The sequence below is a fragment of the Pygocentrus nattereri genome, chromosome 10 (genome assembly GCF_015220715.1).
Source record: "Pygocentrus nattereri isolate fPygNat1 chromosome 10, fPygNat1.pri, whole genome shotgun sequence".
Classification (NCBI taxonomy): domain Eukaryota; kingdom Metazoa; phylum Chordata; class Actinopteri; order Characiformes; family Serrasalmidae; genus Pygocentrus; species Pygocentrus nattereri.
Genome location: NC_051220.1, coordinates 35912016 through 35931955, shown reverse-complemented (window position 1 = coordinate 35931955; position 19940 = coordinate 35912016). Strand labels below are relative to the sequence as shown.

Genomic DNA, 19940 nt, shown 5'->3' with positions numbered 1-19940 from the left:
TAAGTTGCAGTATTTACATTCAGTTCAAGTGATGTGTATCCCATCTTTAAACTCTTTGATTTAGTGTTGTTTCTTCCATGAATGCAATTTAAACACCATAAAGGTCAACTAGATTCTCTCTCCTGCCTGTTTTATTGCTCATTAACATTGTGAAACTTGCACTGACTCAGCAGTTTGTGGCGTGTCTGATACCGAGTTTTCTGAAGGAGCAGGCCTGGGCGGCTCTTTCTGCCCTTATGGTTCACTAAACAGAACGTGGAGGTAGTGAAATCTGAGAGGTGGTGTTGTTAGCTGGTGTGAAATCATGCTCTTTAGTCGTGCTGTTTTGTGGCATTTCCTTTCATAAGAGGCCTCGGCGCCCATGGCTATGTGCAGCTGACAGGTGATGATGTCATGGGGTTGCCTAGCACCCGTAAGAGGGAGGGAGGGAGCGATGGGATTCCCCCAAGGAAGATTAATGAGGATGCATTCTAGGATATAAACAAGCATGACCTCCAGTCAACCCCAATCCAGCAGCCAAGCAACACGGCAGCATTTCCTGTTTTCCAAAGTCAGCCTCTCCTCAATCATCATCATCATCATCACCAACATCATCATCATCATCATTTCTGGCTCTTTTTCTTCTCCCCCCTCCCCCCTCCCTCCCTGGAGTACAGTAGTCTAAAGGTCACTAGAGTTCACCCGAGTCCAGCATCCTCTCTCTCCTTGCATCATGACTCAGAGAACTGGACACAACGTGGCAGAGAAATTCCTACAGTCTTAACCTTGCATAACCCCCTTTTTGTTTACATTTGGAGACTTCCACGTGTAGCCGCGGGCAACGGAGCAGACAGAGAGAGATGCTAAAGAGGGAGGGATTCCCGATCTCGCTGCTTTTCTCCAAGGACAAATTGCGATCCTGCATATGCTTTCTGGGTTTTTTCTGCTCTAGTGCCTCACTGGCTTCTAATGAGGAGGCGCATGATAATTGTTTAATTATTCAGAACTGAAATACATTTTTAAACCATTGATGGTTTATTTTTGTCCCACCTTAAGAAGTTTGAAGAGCAAAGAAAAACCATGCGCTGCTGTTTTTCCGTACTCTGTTCACATGTTGCTTGTATTGTATCCCGATCAGGCTGCGTCATCCCATTTGAACACAGTATTTCATTGTATTTGTCACACAAGATGTTTTGATGGTCTATTTATATTTGTATAATGATAGCACTTTATGTTTAACAGTAAAATAAACACCTCAGATTTGATAGATAAATATGTACTAATATATATCTATATATATATATATATATAGACAGACTTTATTGTCATATTGTCAGACTTTATTGTCATATATACTGCTTAATTACCTTAATTAATGGTATGATAATTGTTGTATCATATCATTCTGTTGTAAATACCCCATATGTTTCAAATACGTTTCTAAATACCGTAATATTCAGTGTGTAAAGTATGTACCAAAAATTCTATGCAACATATTACATATTTACTAGACCTGAGACATATCTAAAAATAATTCTTATATCAGTGATATCACTCCCAGTAAAAACACACATGATCCATTGCAGCTTAGATGCACATTTTATACTGTCTTTAGCTTACATAATGTTTTGCACCTCTCATTTTGAAAGCATTGTTTTGAATTTGTGAGCTCCTGCTGGTGTGGGTTCACGGCTGGTTCTTCCCTTTAAATTATGCACACAGCACCAGGAGCTCTCAAATTTATTTTATTGGTAAAGTAGTTTTACAAAAAGCATTTAGTTACTCAATATTATATTACTTAAAATGTGATTTGCATTACAGATTTGTATTAAAGCTAAAATTATATAAGCTAAAAACAGCATAGAATGTGCGTCTAAGCTGTTTCACCTCTCGTTTTGAAACAAATAAATTTGTTGAGCTCCTGTTGGTGTGGGTTCACGACTGATTTTTCTCTTTAAATGATGCACATAACAGCAGGAGCAGTGCTAATAGTGCCTCCTTATGGAGGAATGCCAGACTGCTAAACATTCAGTGAGTGAGTTCCAAAATCTTCCAAAAGACTATTTAAAAAAAAAGAGTTATTAACATAAATTTACAACTCAATCGAGCCTCGGGATACTTAAGCTCTGCAGAAGAAGCTCTGGAAAACTCCCAGCAGAAACAGTCAGAAATTTGGTTTTATGGAACCCAACAGCTCATTAATAAGCCCCCTAATAAGTTGTTGCTTTAATAATAAGAGGGAATAAAACATTAAATGTACATATTATTTTTAATATTATTCAACAAGGTGTTTAAAATTAAAGCAGTCCTCCCTAATTCTCTATCAGTTCTATTACAAAAAAAATGACCTTTGAAGGATCATCATCAGCTTACTTGTCAGTCTTTGCTGAAATCCAGTTACATCACCCTCTCACACCAGCCTTATATTTACCTATGGAATACTAGGTTCTTACAGTTCTGCATCATTCTAACAACTGTTCTAACTTCACAGTAGAGGCAGTGACATCCCGGTTTTAAAATCTGTTCCTTGTGTTTGTGTTTTTGTTTCTTCTTTGTGTTCATTTTCACTGCAATGTGTAGAACATGTCACTCATATGAGTGAATCCTGGATCTTCACCCAGAGGACGTTTCCTCGTAGGAGATGCATTTCCGACACATGGCTGTGCCGTTACATTTTTACACACCTGTCTAGAGCAGAACCTGCTCAGCCTCTCCCCACTGACTGCACACCCTCCACTGCAACTCCTCACTGAGTTTACCACGCCGAAATTGGAGAAGAAAAAAGAGAGAGAGAAAAATCTTCAAGAAGCTGCCAAAAACAGAACAGCCCAAGTTTCTCACACTCTGGCAGGCTATTCCCACAGCGAAGTCTTTCTCTCTCCTCTTTTCCTCGCTCGCTCCTTGCCTGCCTTTCTCGCTCTCACCGCTCCAAAACAGTCCCTACGTTCCAGTCTCCTCCAGCACTGCAAGTGTAGGACAAACCAGCCCCTCACCGCTCTGCTGCAGAGCCCTAGACACCAGCACGGTCCCCCAGGCCTGCTTACCTTACTTGCCTTTCTTCCGCATAATGTAGTTTAGCTCCTTATATTTTTCTTACAGAGCGCAGTACAAAAACGATCAAGAATCACACTACGTGCGCTGCTTTAGCACTTAAATCTATTTTTTACACTAGTCTGTCTGTTTTATACTGTTTTATTTACAATGTATGTTACTCCAAGAGAGCTTCTCCATTGAGAAAGCTTTTCATTATGCTGTACTGGAAGAATAACAACAATTCTGAATTGAATTTAACGGAATAGAAACAGATAAATAAAACAGATGAATCATTCTATCCGTTTCTACATTGTTGATACCTTTTTTTTTAAAAAAACATATGATTGTTTATCTTTTTTCACTGATGAGTACATACACAAACAACAACAAATGCATCCGTAGTAGAAATACATACACTACTGTTCAAACGTTTGGAATCAATTATAATAATTTAAAAAAAAAGATTGTTATTTGATAATAAATTCAAAACTTATATAACATCTTAACTAAAGACCAAACCTTAAACCAGTGTTTGTTTGTTTTTTTGCCAATGTAAAGTGTTTTGGGAGCAACAATGCAACATGAATTTATAACATAGACATAAATGGCAAATGTTTTTAAATAACAAACTGTACGGATCTAATTTTAGTGCATTCTTGTCACAAAATCACTATAGAGACGCAGTTTGATCAGCAGTATTTTATGACTGTTTGAACATAATACATTCTGGATACTTATTTTATTATAAGTTCCTTCATCATCTACAGCTGTGTTCAACAAAATTGGACCCATCCTAAATTTTACAGCTTCTCACAAATCTACTTTTATAATATGAGCCTCATATTTGAATCATGTTTACATGTATCTGCAACAAAATTGCTTTTATATGATTCAGTTAATAATTGTAGCAGTACTATTGAGCCTTGTATGTTGTTATATTTGTTAAACTATAGTCAATACTCTTGGTATAAAATATTGAGATAGCTTATGCATCTCAATTTTGATGTTTTTTTGTGTTTTTTTATGTCAACCTGTCAAAAACTTAACATGCCTTTGTGAAAAGTCTTTCTCTTTTTACCGTCTTTCAAACTCTTTTGTTTATTCTGTTGAGTTGACCTTGACAATTATTTGTTCTGTTCTAGAAAATGGTCCTGTGTGCTGTCTTGTCTGCTACTTTGTCTTCCTCTTTATTGCACTGAGTCTGAAGGATCTTAACTGTGTTTTTCTCTCCCTCCTATTTTCTGTTTTCAAACTCCTCCTCTCTCTCTCGCTCCTGTCTCAGCCAACTCCGGCTCTCTGCAGGGTCCTCAGACACCCCAGTCTACCGGCAGCAGCTCCATGCCTGAAATGCCCAATGAGCTTAAACATCCCACCCCGGCCACTACACCGCAAGGACAGGTCAACAGCATGCAGAGCAACAGGTGACAGATTGGCGTACCTCACCTGAGATGTCTTTCTCCCTGTTAAGGATTTTTGGCATTTGCAAGAAGTAGTAGCAACAATAGTGGTTGGTATAGTGAAGTGGGTAACAGTGCTGCCCTCCACACAGCAGAGTGGGGTTCTGTTCCCCATCCGAGCAAGAACACAATACCAGTAAGAGTCCTTAGGCACAAGTCCTAACACTACTTCACCTACTGTAGCTTAATTAAACGGTAAGTCCCTCTGAATAAGAAAGTCTCTTAAACGTGTAAATGTAAGATAATAAAACCCAGGAGGTCAGGAGCTTTGTCACAGGTCAGGTATTCATACTTCACATGTTCAAAGGTCTGGACTCACCGTTTTAACAATTGTTATTTTATATCAATAACAACTTACAGTGTGGATTTAAATATGAAATAACATTACAATTATACTCCAAACGATATTTTCAGATGTTTGATTCAGTGTTTTAAGAATTCTCGGAAGAAGAAGTCAATTAAAGGATCAATAATATGTCATAATTATCTATACATTTTATTTCAAGTTACCTGCCTTGAGATTTGATCTCCACTTTTGAACTATGATCATTCTGGATATTCATTTTATTCTAACTTAATTCTCAGTGTTAAACAGCTTGTTTCAAGTCTTCCACAGCTCTATTCACCATTCTGGACATATATAGCATTTCTACATTTTTGCAATATTGTTATTTATACAGTTTTCTTATGATCTATGAAATATCTGAAACTCTAAAGGCTGCGCAGGACTAGCCTCTTAGAATCATTTTATACATTTATCCGCAAAAAAAGTAGTTTAATCTCATTGAAAACATTCATTTAAGACCTTTGAGCAGTGCAAATATAAACTCAGACAGGTTGTTAGTAATTAATTAATACCGTTTTCAGTGTTTAGGCTAAATAGAGTCTTCTTCCATTGTTTTACTCCTCTGATTCTAAAGCTGTGATGGGTGGTGTTTAGTATATACTCTACCTCCACCTGCTTTTTGCTACCCTCCTTCCTTTCATCTCAACTATTTAAGAGAAAATGAATAAAAAGGATTAAAATCAGATCCCACATGCCAGACTAACTGTTGCATGTTTCTGAATTCGGCCGTTATTTGTGTTTTCAATATCATCTGGCTCAGTTCCACTTGTTTAATCCATTTGTTTGCACTTGGCTGAGCATCTATTAACATTAATTTATTTTCTCTGAGATGTCACAGTTGCTTAACAAATAAATGTTACTGATGAATAAACTGTAGTGTTCATATTATATAGGGAATGCAGAGGGAAATGCATGCAGATCAGTTCCATCAACTTCACACAATTCATCATGCATGCCGAAGTGCATTCTATATGTTTATATTAGTACAATACATGATGTTCTCTTATCTGTATAAACACGCATTTGCATATGTATGATTCGTATTTGAATTTATATTTGAATTTACATAATCTCTTTGGCCTTGGTTTAACAGGAATAATTCTATAAGCATCCAGGACCCCTTTTCCGATGGCAGTGACCCTGCCTTCCAGAAAAGGAATTTACTGAGCTCTGGAGGTCCCTATCAATCAAGCATGAACATGGACCCCATGATGAGGATGCAGTTTGAAAATAAGGACCATTTTGCAGGAATGAGGAAGGGTTAGTGCTTTATTTTGTCAAAATATCAAAATTGTTTGTATTAAAGCAACACTCTTTACCTATTTGTTGACCAAGTAGTTTTTGCCCTGCATCCCCCTTTAATAACCTATATAGACGTCTCTATCTTTATTTATCAATTAGTTTTTCATTAGTATCGTCTCTGTATGTAATATTCAACTGTCCATTTATCTCCGTTTTGTTTTTACTACTAACTTCTTTGTTTTGTCTGTGATTTTCTCTCCTCCACCTGTTTTAGGTCTTTAATCCAGTGTGATTATATTCAGGAGGCTGCTGCCACCTTCTGGACAACATTAATTCACTAAATTGTATCCCTTTTCAGCTGCAGGTGCAGAGTCATGCATGCCAGGTCAAATGCCCCCTGCTGGCATGCAGGATATTTATGGCAGGAGTGCCTCTGGTGGACCCATGTCTGGGCTGAGCATGGGCCAGCGTTCTCAGTACCCTTATGGACCTGGATATGACCGGAGGTTAGATGCCTACCATACATGCACACAAATACTACACTAGTTTTTGGATTTTAGCTTCATGTTAAGCCATTTTTAAGCATCATTTGCTTCTTTATTTAAAAGTACATGTAGTACCAAGTACAAAGGGCTATATCTTTAATTGTATATTCATTTTAATGTTTAACTATGTACATAGTTAACCTGCATTGCGTTTGATTTTTTTTGAGAAATTAGTTCCCGTAGGGACAAAATATGGTGCCAAGGTAATTTACCAAGTAGAAATGCTGCATCATTAATTGTCTATGAATCTAGTTGTCACTTCTATTCCAGATCAGACCATGTATTGGGGATGGAAGGGAACATGGGACCTCCTGGGAATCAAGGCAACATGGGCCATGCCAATAGTGATGGTAGCATGTACTCTCCTAATAGATACCCAAATCAACAAAGGTAAACTCTTAATTCCGACAGCAGCGATGATTATCAAACTAAGGCAGGGGTTCCCAGTCCTGGCCCTGGAATAGCCTGTCTCACACGTTTGGTTGTTTTCTCTGCTCTGATACAGCGTTTTTCAAACTGCAGGTCACAACCCACTAATGGGTCATAGTGTGGGCCGCAGGGAAGCAGAGAAAGCAAAGCTAAAAGAAGGTCATTTTAGATCAGAACTATGTCGTTTTTTGCAAAGTGTTCATGTGTGCATTAAAGGCGGTTATGTTTTCTGCAACAAAATACTACACTTAAACAACTAACTTTTATTACTGTACAACACCACATCTGGAATAAAACAAGCACTTTTTGTGGTGGTATCACATATCACAATGGTAAAGCAGCCAAACATTGTGATGTTTAAAATTTTCCATAATTAGTTTAGTACTTTTTTGTTATCTGATTGAATATGTAATAATAGGCTGCTATGCATGTATTGGCTGAAATCTTTAGGACTTTTTTGATGATACCAAGTACACATACTTTGAGTTCATGTCTTATTTTGCTTCATAAAATATATGATGGGTCTCAGAACCAACTCTAACTCTTTGTGTGGGTCTTGGCATGAAAAATACTCAGAACCCCAGCCCTAACACACTAATTTCTACTTGATAAGGCCTTGTTAATTAGCTGAGTAGTTCAATCAAGTGTGTCAAACATATGCAAGGTAAGGGGACTCCAGGACCAAGACTGGAAACTGAACTAGACCAATACAAATAGATATGAATGCCTTGATGTCCATTACCTAAATATTGCAATATTATAATATGATCTATTTAATCTATTTCCTGTACAGACATGATGGCTATGGACAACAGTATCCAATGCCATACGGTGTCCACCCTCCAGGGATGTATGCTCAACAACAGGTGAGATGCTGTCATGGGAATGTCCAACTTGCTGTGTCTACCACAAACCGAACATGTCAAATCCTACTATTCTGAAAAAAATCCAATGTGTAATCATGTGCTGCGGTACATCATTCACTATATACATAATTCTCTCAGTACTAAAGCTTTTGCCATTCTAATAGGGCTACAAGCGTCCACTCGATGGGATGTACAGCCCTCCCGGAAAGAGGCATGAAGGGGAGGTCTATGGCATGCAGTATGGAGGTCCACAGCCAGACATGTATGGGCAGTATGGGAGTAATTATCCTGACCGCCGGCCCATGCAGGCACAGTTCCCTTATCCGTATAGCCGGGACCGGCTACAGAACACCAGCCAAGGACCTCAGCAGCATCCTGTACAGCACAGCATGATGAGCGGGGGCCATTCATCATCCACAGGCGACGGGCAAACGCACATGTGGCCCTCAAGGACAGAAATGCCCTATCCTTACCCTAACAGACATGGGACATCTAATCAAGTTTCTCCATATCCAGGTGTGGGACGAGTGGATGACCTGGATGGAATGAGAGTAGAAAACCAGTGGCCCGGGCATCAACGTCAATCACCATATATTCCCAGTCACTCTAACTCTATGCCACCATTGAGTTCACGACAGCCTCCATCCTCCTACCAGACCTCTAACCATATTTCTCATGACCCAAGCCCTGGCTCTTTCCAACGTTCCATGGAAGCACACATGTCGCCTAATAAAGCTGCCTTTATGCAGTCAATGAAGATGCACAAGCCAGGAATGCCCATGCCAGGTGGGTCAGGTAGTGGACTGCCAGGCCAGATACCACCCAACTTGAGAAGAGACCTCAACTATCCACTGGGGTCTGTGGAGGGATCCCAGCCTCACCTAAAACCTCGGCGCAAAATGACCTCAAAAGACACTGGTAAGTAATTGCATTGTCTATACAGTACTGTGCAAAAGCTTTTTAAAAATTCCAGTTTAAATTGAAGTGAAGTAGATGTCATCCATTTTTTACTGTCTGAAAAAGCAGGAAACAGAAATCCTCAGACACTAAGTACAATATGTAATCTACCAGTATTTCATTTATTTGTCCACTTACCTTTTTTTTATTTGTCCATTTACTTTTGTGCAACTACTTCCACTGTAATACAACTCAGAACTGAGCTTCTGAAAGGATGTGTAGCTATTAAGAAGTAACACTGAGAAAAGGAAACAGAGGTAAATTTGCACTAGAATATCGAACTGGACATCTGAGATGTGGAGTAAGATCTAATTGACTAAATTTGTATTTGGGATTGTATGCATTCCTTGCATGAGAGGCTGAAAACTGAATATTAATGAAATATTACATGTAGTCGTTAAGGCTTCTGTGTAATTTTTTTTAATGTAGGATTTCTGTTCTTTTCCTGTTGCATAAAAATGATTTACCTGAGTTTACTGACAATTACATAAATGAAAGGTTAGTTTCTAACATTTGCACAGTACTGTATATTTTCATATAACAATGTTTAAGTCATTACTTAGAAATGAATGTGTAAGTAACGTTTGTGATCAGTGTGAGGAACAATGATTTGCACTACAATTATGGGTTAACCTTCCTAATTTTATCTAAAGGAACCCCAGAGGCCTGGCGAGTGATGATGTCTCTCAAGTCTGGTCTGCTGGCAGAGAGCACATGGGCTCTGGACACCATCAACATCCTCTTGTACGATGACAGCACTGTGGCATCCTTCTACCTGTCTCAGGTATTAAGATAGCATACCCCTATTGCAAAAAAACATTAGGATTGTTTTTAGCTTCTGAAATAACTTTATCCGTTTTTCCTCTTAGTTGCCTGGATTCCTTGAGCTTATTGTTGAGCATTTAAGAAGATGTTTGATTGAGATCTTTGGGATCCTGGAGGAATATGAGGTGGGCACCCTTGACCAAAAGACTCTGCTTGGTCCAACTGAGGATCAAAAAGAGAATGACTCCCTGATTCCAGAGAACACCTGTGAGCCAGAGTCCAGCCAAGAGGCTAGACAGAAAGACTCTGTAGAGGTTCCAGCTGCTCTTTCAGAGACCGACCCAAAAGAGGAGGGTGATCGCAAAAAGGACTTACTGATAAAGGAGAAAGATGAGAAGGATGAACAGGGGTGTGTAAAGGAATCTGAGGACATTACAGAGCCTCTTGAGGGTCAGTCATCATCCTCGGTGCCTGAGCCAAGGCCCAAACAGGCCAGCAAGTATGATAAGCTGCCGGTGAAGATTGTGCATAAAGATGACTTCATAGAGGACATTTCTGATGAGCTTGGCCATGTGCAGGAGTTCACTAGCGGCCTACTTCACTGGAAAGCAGGTGGCGGGGACTCCACAAGCCACATCCAGACACACTTTGAGATTCGTGGTGAGAGCGTTCAAGGTCCGCAACGTGGCTATGCTTTAAAATCAGAGGAGGTGAATAACAGCCAAGTTGCAACTATAGACGACGTGCTATGCCCCAGAGCAAGGGCACTCTCTGAGGGAGAAAACTCTTCTACCTCCTTGAGCAATGCCTCATACCCATTCCGTTTTCATGAGAACCAAAAAGGGATCACATTGCTGGAGGATGAGCCACACTGTCCTGACGAGGCTCCACTGTCTACAGCAGCCAGCTGGCAGGACTCTCTAGCCAAACGCTGCATATGTGTCTCCAACATCATCCGCAGTCTGTCCTTCATCCCTGGAAACGATACAGAGATGTCAAGGCATCCGGGTCTGGTGCTGATCCTTGGTCGGCTGCTGTTGCTACACCACGAGCATCCAGAAAGGAAGAGGAGCGCCCCTAACTACGAGAAAGATGAGCTCCCCAAGGAAGAACAGGGCCTGGCCTGCAGCAGGGACGAATGGTGGTGGGAGTGTTTGGCCGCTTTGAGAGAGAATACTATGGTTACCTTGGCCAACATTGCTGGACAACTGGACCTGTCAGTCTACCCAGAGAGCATCTGCCTTCCTATCCTGGATGGTCTGCTGCACTGGATGGTGTGTCCTTCAGCAGAGGCCCAGGACCCCTTTCCTTCAGTAGGACCATATTCTCAGCTTAGCCCCCAAAGGCTGGTGCTGGAATGTTTGTGCAAGCTCAGTGTTCAGGACGGCAACATTGATTTGATCCTGGCCACACCACCCTTCAGCCGGCAGGAGAAACTCTTCGCCATGCTGGTACGCCAGGTCGGAGAGAGAAAGCACCAAGTTTTCAGAGAGATGGCAGTGGCCATTCTGTCCAGCCTGGCCAGAGGGGACTGCTCAGCAGCGCGTGGCATCGCTGTGCAAAGAAGCAGCATTGGCAACCTCATAGGCTTCCTAGAGGATGGCGTCGCCATGACTCAGTATCACCAAAACCCACATAGCCTCCTCCACATGGGGCATCCTCCCATGGACCAGCCCAGTGTAAACATGATGTGCCGAGCTGCCAAAGCACTTCTGGAACTGGCCAAGGTGGAGGAGAACAGGCCTGAGTTTGTGCTTTATGAAAGCAGGTTGCTGGACATAGCCATTTCCACTGTGCTCAGTACAAGCGTGGTGGCCGTTATCTGTGAAGTACTCTTTCACCTCGGCAAGTCATGACAGAAGGTGGAAGGACGTTAGAGCCGGACTACACAAATGACACGGATGAGGCACTTTTATATTTATATTTAAACAACAAAAAAAAAACTTGGTTTATATATGACTATATGATATAAATCTATATGTATAGCTTCTGTGCCGAATTAACACTTTCATTTGGGGATTTTAGAAAATGATTTTAATACAGATGTTTAATATTGCTGTTTGAATGTTTGTCCCTTGTTTATTTTGTTTTTATTTTAATAACCAAAGGCAAAGGTCTGACTTTTGGTTCAGAGGATCTATGACGATCTCCCAGCCCCAACCCCTCGCTCTTTATAAACTTTTGAAATTTTCTATGTACATGATCAGTATCTGTGGATTTGTTTTTGAAAGCAGAATTATTTAAGATTTGAGCATATTGTAGATAGAGCTTCTCTTTGCCATTTCAGATAACAGAAGCTTGCTTTTGCTCATTTTGTTATATCCATCTGAAAAAAATGAATTGTGCAATATTATGGTGCAGATTGCCTGTTCAAGGCAAGAGAGACGTGATTTTTTTTTCCCCATATTTATCATGCAAATGATGTGTTTTGCCAGGGGGTGGCAGTATTGTATCAGTTATTAAAAAAGATAATCTTGGACTGATTTTTATTATTTGCCTCCTTGATGTCATATCCATTGTTATCATTAACAATGGATGTATGTATTTAACACTTATTTGACCTTATTTACGTTTTTAACCCCAAGGTACTGCTGTGTAAAATGTTGTACATTGTTTTTGTTGTTAGTGTTTCGTTTTGTTTTTCATTTCATTTTTGTTTGCTCACAAATGTGGTAACTACAAAGTGATTGTAGTTTGTAAAGATGAAATTACTGTTCTTGTTGTTACATCTATGATAATTATTGGTATGAATATTTTGTTAATGGGGTCAGGTTTTTGAGCAAGGGTAGTGACTATGTTCTGTCTGTATAAAGTTTCTGTACGCTCTGTATAGTAGCTGACCACCGATCAGGCTTTGGTAATCATGTGTTGAAGTGCCATGGTCAGCATATTACTTGTTAAAATTACATGGAAATACATGGAAATGGACAGCTAATGCAAAATCCGTTTTTTTTTTATTCTCCCGGGATCCAAATGAACACATTTGTTATCCAAGATCATGTAGTTAAAAATAAATGATGTTGAGCAAAATCTGCAAAAGTTCAAATTCAGTGTTCTATACGGCCACTCCATCTTTTTTAAAAGCCAATTTACTACAGACAAACCGCCCATGTGTGTATTTTCACACTAATGAGGGGAGATTGTGGTTTGTGTAGGCAGACCCCTCTCCAAGATGTCTAATCACAGGCTTTGAATTTACTGGTAGGTCATGGAGCTGAATAAGCTCATAGGACATTATCACACCTCCATGTGGTCAGGCAGAAATTCATCTGGTAAACTTTTAAAAACAAAGCTGGCAAAAGGAAATCTTTAGAAGAACCACTTTTGGTTCCATAAAGAACCAAAATGCTTCAACTGATGGTTCCTTACTGTTCTCTTAAAAAGCCATCTATTGAATCATCTAGCTTCAACCGATAAAACCTCTTCCTTATTAAACCTGCTGAGTGACTAGATGATTTCCCTGGTTTGGTTAATGCAAACATACAATATGGACAAAGCAGGACTCCTAGACATTTAACCTGCAGGAGCTTTTATGCCGTCCCAATCTAAATCCACCTGCATGGCTAGGGACCTGCTTTTATACATCTGTGGCAATGGACCTGAATGAAACACCTGAATTCAGTGATTAAGATGTGTGTCCCAATTCTTTTATCCATATAGTGTAGTTCATTTTAAATCGCTTTAAACTGGCCTAAATTTTGTTAGGTGATATTAAATATTAAATATCATATTATTATATATATTATATTAAATATTAATATTAAATATCATATCACAAAGCCAGTTTATTTTTTAAATGAAAAATATTTCAAAGTGCTCCTTTGTGTGCTTTTTAGTTTGTTAGTATTAGGTGGTGTTATGAATGCTACCAGGTAGCCCGTGTCAAACATTGAAGGACCTAGCAACGATAACTATGGGAGGCGAGTCTCAATTTCCATCCAAAAGATCCTGCTGTATGTATCCACCACTTGGTGACATTACTGCTCCAAATTCTACTTTCCTATCCGATCTACTTCATATTCTGAGCCATCAAACCTCCTGCTGTCCTTTGCCAAATTGTACAGCCAGATACAGTAAGTGGGCTTTGAGTCTGTGACCTCTTGACCTGTTCTGCTGTTGTTATTTTGTAGGCATTAGGTCTGTAATTTTGGGATTTACTCTTATCATGTATAAAATAGTCTTTTCTTTGTTATCTTCCCCTCGATGCTGAGGTTAGAACTGTTGAACACTATAAAGTGTGAAATCGTGTCTAATGCAGAGGCACAGGAACAAGTGACTCACGCTCCTGCCAAACTGAGCAATCAACGAGCTCGTTCAGAGGAGGTGGGCGAGTAGGAGTGTGCTGGTGGGAAGCTGAATGGTGTGGGGGGGAATAGAGGGTAAGAATGAGCTGAAATTGGTAAAGAGGTCACCAAGTCAGTAACCCAGGATGCTATTACAATCTCATCCATATCATGGATGGAAGACGGGTGACTGGGGTCCTCTCTGTGTGGAGTTTGCATGTTCTCCCCGTGTCTGCGTCGGGTTCTCCGGTTTCCTCCCACAGTCCAAAGACATGCAGTCAGGCCGATTGGACATGCTAAATTGCCCATGTGTGTGAGTGGCTGTTTGTGTGTCTGTCTGTTGTCTGTCTGCCCTGAGATGGACTGATGACCTGTCCAGGGTGTATCCTGCCTTCCGCCTGAAGACTGCTGGGATAGGCTCCAGCACCCCCCGCGACCCTGACGGAGAAGCGGCTTAGAAAATGGATGGATGGAAGAATGTAGATTTGTATTTATTATTATTATTATTAATTGAACCATGTACTGTTTAACTACGTATACATACATACAACAAAAATAATTTACATTGGGACAACTGTAACACCAAATTAATTATGTGTTATAAATATGAATAATAATAAATTCCACTGTTTTTTCAAAACTTCTACATTATTAAACAAATGAAAAAGTAGCTGAAATAGTTGAGATCAAAAAAATAAGTTGTAGGTTTGATGTTCTGGAGAAAATTTCCTAGTCAGAATTGTTCTCAGCAGTGGTCACAGGGCTTGACCGGGAACAAAATTCAGCCCTGGCCTTTTGTCTAGACCAGCCCACTACAATCACACTGACCTGCCCCCAACATAACCCCCAAATTTCTCTACAATCCACCATTTAACACCAAAACACTCTATGCGATTATATCCCTGGTGGCTCCCTGTGAAGCTGTTTCAGAGGGGAGTTTTTAAAAATTTGCTGGACACATTTTAATACAAACTGATTCCAAGTCATTTTTTAAGTTTGCTTTTAAACTTATAGGCCTACCTGTTTCGTTTAATATTTTTAAAGTCAGTAGGCACCTTGCTGAAAAAGGCCTTTTGGTTTTGATGATGGTTTTGCTTTCCAATGTGAACTGACTTGATGATTACCACTAGAGACCACTAGGTTTCCTGTAGGATGCCATTAGATCCCTTTAGGAAACCATCAAATGCATCTGGAATCAGCCCAAGAACACCTGTTAACCATTAAAATCCTCTACACTGTGACATCAACCCATCAGGAAAACATAGAATATCATTACTGACTACTGGACCCACCAGCAACCAGAGAGAGAGAGAGAGAGAGAGAGAGAGAGAGAAAGGAAGAAGTGAATGATACAGCGGCCTCTTCGCCTACATCCCCCACAATCCTCCCCGCGCAATGAATACAGGGTAATATCTCAGTCCCGGAACCTTCGACTCGCTCCAGGTTGTGTGTGTATGTGTGTTAGTTGGTGTGAAGGTGCAGGGAGGAACTCACACACTCACACAAACACGCCAACACGCCACCGGCGGAGTAAAAACGGACCGCAATCTACCGAGAAGTGACCCGGAGCAGCCTTTCCACCCCCATCACACCAAAAGTCTTCTCCACCTCTCAGCCCGAGCGGATTACAGCAGGACGGGCACTGAAATCTGAAATCACGCTTCGGTGTACACCGCAACAGCTCCTACAACACGAACCCGAGACTGCCTCGGGGGAGAACTTCTACAAAACCAGTTAAAAGAAGACAGAGAAACAGAAAAAGAAAATGTTTCGTTTAGTTTTGGCAGCTGTTCGGAACAAACCAGGATAACGACCAACCAAAGAAGGCTCGGAACTAAAGAGACATAACTAGTAGGCTCCTGTTTCTGTGGTAAGTTCACATTCACGCCAGATCGCCGATTTTAGGGCGATAAAAAGATGGGATGGTCTTGATTTAGTTGTAGGGAGGCAGAGAGAAAAGAAGCAAGAGCCTGATAGTAACATTAATGATGGATGAGTAACGTTATAGCTGCTGCTGCTGCTGCTGCGTAGGGCGGATTAGTTAAGTTAGATCCCCGTTTCCCGATGTGAAAGCTCCTGCTCCTTATTCGAATTTTCCCGTCCCCCCTTAAATGGTGCAGCAGTTACATTTAGCTGTTGCACCATTTAAGGTGGAACGGGAAGATTCGAGTTCAAATAGGAAGTCAACTTAAGCCTCTGTGCACATTTCATGTCATTTGTCTGATCGTACACATTGATTTAACCTCAGCAGATTCACACTAAACTGCTCAATTACATAAAATAAAATTTACGTTAACGTTACCATAACAACCCTGCCGCCTCGGTGCTGCTGGCTTTCTGCTGTTACACTGCACATAAAACTATCGTTGTAAGTGACAGATACACACCGTAAAAGAAGTAATAAAAGACAACTTTTTTTTTCTGCAGAAATACAGACTGAAAACTGGAAAGGGGGTTTAAGGAGCTGGTGAGCTGAGTGGAGCAGTAACAACACTCCTGTAGGTTAACTGGGTTAGTTAACCTATAGAGCAGCTTTAACTTCAAACTTCACGTAACTATACTGAGAAAGTCTGACATTTAATCAGATAAATCTTTAGCTAGTTATTATTCTTGATCTTTAATGACATTACTCGCCCACATAATCGTATAGCTCATGAGTTAGTCTAGTCGTTTAACGAAGTTAGTGTCTGGTGAAGTAAACCTGGCTAACGTTAGTATTTAGCTAGTTAGTTAGCCAACCTAGCTAACTACCGTTGCTTTTTTTCCTGCCTTTAATTGTATAAAATAAAGTAAAAAAAGAAGCAAAAAAACAGGTTACAGATCTCACTTTACCTGAGCAGCTCTCTGAAAAAGAAACTTGGTCGTTGGCCGTCTAACCTCTCTGGCTAGACCATCTTTCGCCGAGTCTGAGTTATTAAGGTTTGGTAAATTCGGCTAGCAAAGAAACATGCAGGTGAACGCTAACCTGAAGGGAAATCCCACCAATTTTTCAGAATTTCTGAAGAGTTCAGTCTTTCAGATGTGAACAGTCATTCAGAGTGGTTTGATGTGAAGTGATTAGCTGTAAAATAACTTACTGACTTTGATTTGTCCGAAGTGGTGGCGATGGGAACCATTGGTCGCTATTTCTGCAGCATCTTTTTATATGTAATGTTGATTATGGCAAACATAGTGGTAAATGTGTTTGTTTTGCCTTAGTATGCCTTGCATGTGCCCCTCGGCCATAAATGGATTCAAATAAATGGGTTGAAATACATTTAAAGTCAAAACTTTAATGAAACCTTGTAGAAGAGGGCAGGCAGCATATATCTAACAGCTTTCTGTGAGGGAACTTTGAGAGGCATTAAACTCTTCAGACATCTGGGTCCTCCACTGTCAAGCATGTGAGTTGTTAAGGTTCTGTTCAGTGCATCACTTCATCGCAGCACTCTGTGACTTTGTTTACATCTTACCTATTGGATTATTCAGTATGGAAAAATTGGTGGAATCCCTCTTAAGTACAAAACTTCAACGTTCTTGTTTACAGGCAACAAGATGAAAACAAGCCTGACTACCAGAATGTATTTGTTCAGTTGTGAACTGCATGCAGGTACCGATCTTGGCATTTAATGGTCAACCATGGTAACTACAACTATAAAAATGAACATTTGATTTCTTCCCAAAATATCATGACACTTACTGTACCATAAACTCTGTATGGACTAAAAACAAATGCCCTGGTAAAAATGGCTCTGTCTGCACAGTGAGTTTATGCACCACTCTATCAAGTCATAAATTGCTGGTTATATCTGATTCAGTTCAGTTAACTGTCTAACAAGAGGTGATATTATGCTAACATCATATGCCCTAAAAATGTTATAAGTATTGTTCATATTATGTTTCTGCGCCGTTATTGCATAGCCTAACTACTATAGCTACAGAAGAAAAAGACTAGCCAACACGTTGAGGCCTATATTGTTATTGTTGTTTGCGTCAGCTGTCCATAAGCTAGCTGTCTGAGCTGCTGTACTGCAGAAACTTGGCAGCTTTGCAGATTTTTATAAAGTTTTCATCTCTACACGCTTTAGAAACTCCCCATTTTCTGCCTAGAAATATGCGTGGAAGTTGCAGATACCAGCATGTGTCGCACTCTTATCTCCATCATTATATATAATTTTTGCTTAGAAGTTGTATTTTGGGATATACACAGTTTCTGCTGCACACCAACACTGTTAGTCACACTTGCTAATTATCTGCCCACGTCTTCAACTACAGCTGGTTCTGCTTCTTGTCTGACAGGTTCGTAGGTGTTTGTGCACCTGCTACCATGCTTTTTTCACTACCTGAGACTAATCTGTGGTTTGTGAATGGATGTCTGGGGTACTCCGGATAGCAAGGATGCTTAATAATATGGTCACTTCATGTCCGTTTTAAAATAGACTGGTTTTAGGTAGTTGGTGAGAGAAGAAAGCCTTCAGTACGTTACACCAGAGAGGAATTCCGTTGTTTTGAATCATAGCTGGTTAACTGCAGCGCATTGTCAGTGTTTTAACAGCTTCATCTTTGGATCCCCAGGACTGCTGTTTGGGATTTCACTCAACGGATGCATTTTGGGGTAGCTGAGCATATGCGGGAGTGTGAGTACAGTCAGATCAGCACTCGCAGCTCAACACCAATGGAGTCCCCACATAAGAGAAGGACTATGAAGAGGAAGTGGCAGGTTTTCCCCGGAAGGAATAAATTCTATTGCAATGGCAGGATTATGATGGCAAGACAGACTGGCGTCTTCTACCTAACTCTCGTTCTCATCGTCATCACAAGTGGACTCTTCTTCGCATTTGAGTGAGTTATTTGCTTTCCTTTATTTACACTCAATAATAAAGGAAAGTTGAGTTAGAATCCTTTATGATTTTCTCATAAGGAGAGGTGCAGTATAATATGATGTCTGACTATTTTACAATGGGTAAGTTTCTTAAAAATAGATGTTTTTAAAAAAGATTTTTTGTGTCCTCCAAGGTTATTTCCCCAAAGAGTGTACAGTTGTTGTTTGTTTTCTGCTGCCGTTGCCTCTGGACTCTCGAGCAGAGGAAACGCATTATGAGGTTTCTGGGTTTGGTGGTTACGAGGAGAACGTTACCTGCCTTGTGCCCACTGTGAAGTTTGGTGGAGGAGGGATAATGCTATGGGGTTGTTTTTCAGGGGTTGGTTTAGACCCCTTAACTCCTTATTAGTGCTTATGGATTTAGAATGGGATATTGCGAAAGCTCCTGTAGTTGCAATCTGTAGGCGTACCACTGCTTTTGTCCAGTGTATTTCTCTGTAATGCGAATCCAAGTAACTTAGTCCCAATGTATACATTTTTATTTGTCAGCATCAGCACCGACAGATATGTGCAGGATATATGATATCTGCATTGCCCAGTTGCTCCCATATCAGTGCATCCCTAGTTTTTTCTGCAATGCATGAAGTAATATGCTTGGTCATAGAGTTCAGTACACACAAACACTGTGTCAAAATTGACAAAAAATCTGTTGCGTTTTTCCCACAACTATCACACAATGCTGGAATTTGTTATATGATATTCTTTAGAGATGAGAGCTAGCAGTGTTGGATATCTAAGTGGAGTCCAGCTCCATCGGGTCAGTACACACAACCCAAACTATTCATGAAAATGTTCACTGGGGCATGTTATTGTTCTATTCAGGCTATATATAATGCTGAAAGTCAGTGGTCAGTCAGTCAGCTGCTTTTTTTAGCCTTAAGTGTTTTTTTTTGTTTGTTTGTTTGTTTTTTAATATGAAAGACCAATTCATTTTGCCTCATCACCTTTGGAGGTGTGGTGCCACCCCTGATTATCATTAAGTTGATTGAATCAGTGTAAGACCGCTGGTGGTCAGTGGGTAGGTGAGAGTAATTATAAATAGAATAGAGCCAACAGAGCTTTCCTCACACATTAATAGCCTCCAACGTCTTGTATGGACTTGTACCACATAAAGTTGTCATCTTCCTTCTACAAAGCACTTTTCCCTACCAGATGGTCTCAGCATCAAAGATGAACA

The 19940-nt window shown here is 40.3% G+C and overlaps 2 protein-coding genes across 5 annotated transcripts in view; both read left to right on the top strand.

Moving 5' to 3' along the window:
- LOC108423399 (AT-rich interactive domain-containing protein 1B-like) overlaps window positions 1–12639 on the top strand; it is a 275160-nt gene extending 262521 nt beyond the window's left edge. Inside the window, exons 14-21 of the mRNA XM_037542128.1 lie at window positions 4295–4433; window positions 5909–6075; window positions 6416–6563; window positions 6873–6992; window positions 7825–7897; window positions 8062–8815; window positions 9508–9638; window positions 9724–12639. Of these exons, the coding sequence (XP_037398025.1) occupies window positions 4295–4433; window positions 5909–6075; window positions 6416–6563; window positions 6873–6992; window positions 7825–7897; window positions 8062–8815; window positions 9508–9638; window positions 9724–11475 (3284 nt within the window). The 3' untranslated portion in view covers window positions 11476–12639. The remainder of the gene's footprint in view (window positions 1–4294; window positions 4434–5908; window positions 6076–6415; window positions 6564–6872; window positions 6993–7824; window positions 7898–8061; window positions 8816–9507; window positions 9639–9723) is intronic.
- Window positions 12640–15306: 2667 nt separating this feature from the next.
- The window catches only part of LOC108423446 (zinc finger DHHC-type palmitoyltransferase 14), a 71621-nt gene continuing 66987 nt past the window's right edge, over window positions 15307–19940 (top strand). For 3 of the 4 annotated variants that reach the window (XM_017690740.2, XM_017690738.2, XM_037542275.1), the window contains exons 1-2: window positions 15307–15772; window positions 18457–18723. In XM_017690740.2, coding sequence (XP_017546229.1) covers window positions 18485–18723 — 239 coding nt within the window. In that variant the 5' untranslated portion in view covers window positions 15307–15772; window positions 18457–18484. Of the gene's footprint in view, window positions 15773–16329; window positions 16401–18456; window positions 18724–19940 lie in introns of all 4 variants that reach the window. The other variant, XM_017690739.2, reaches the window with a different exon arrangement.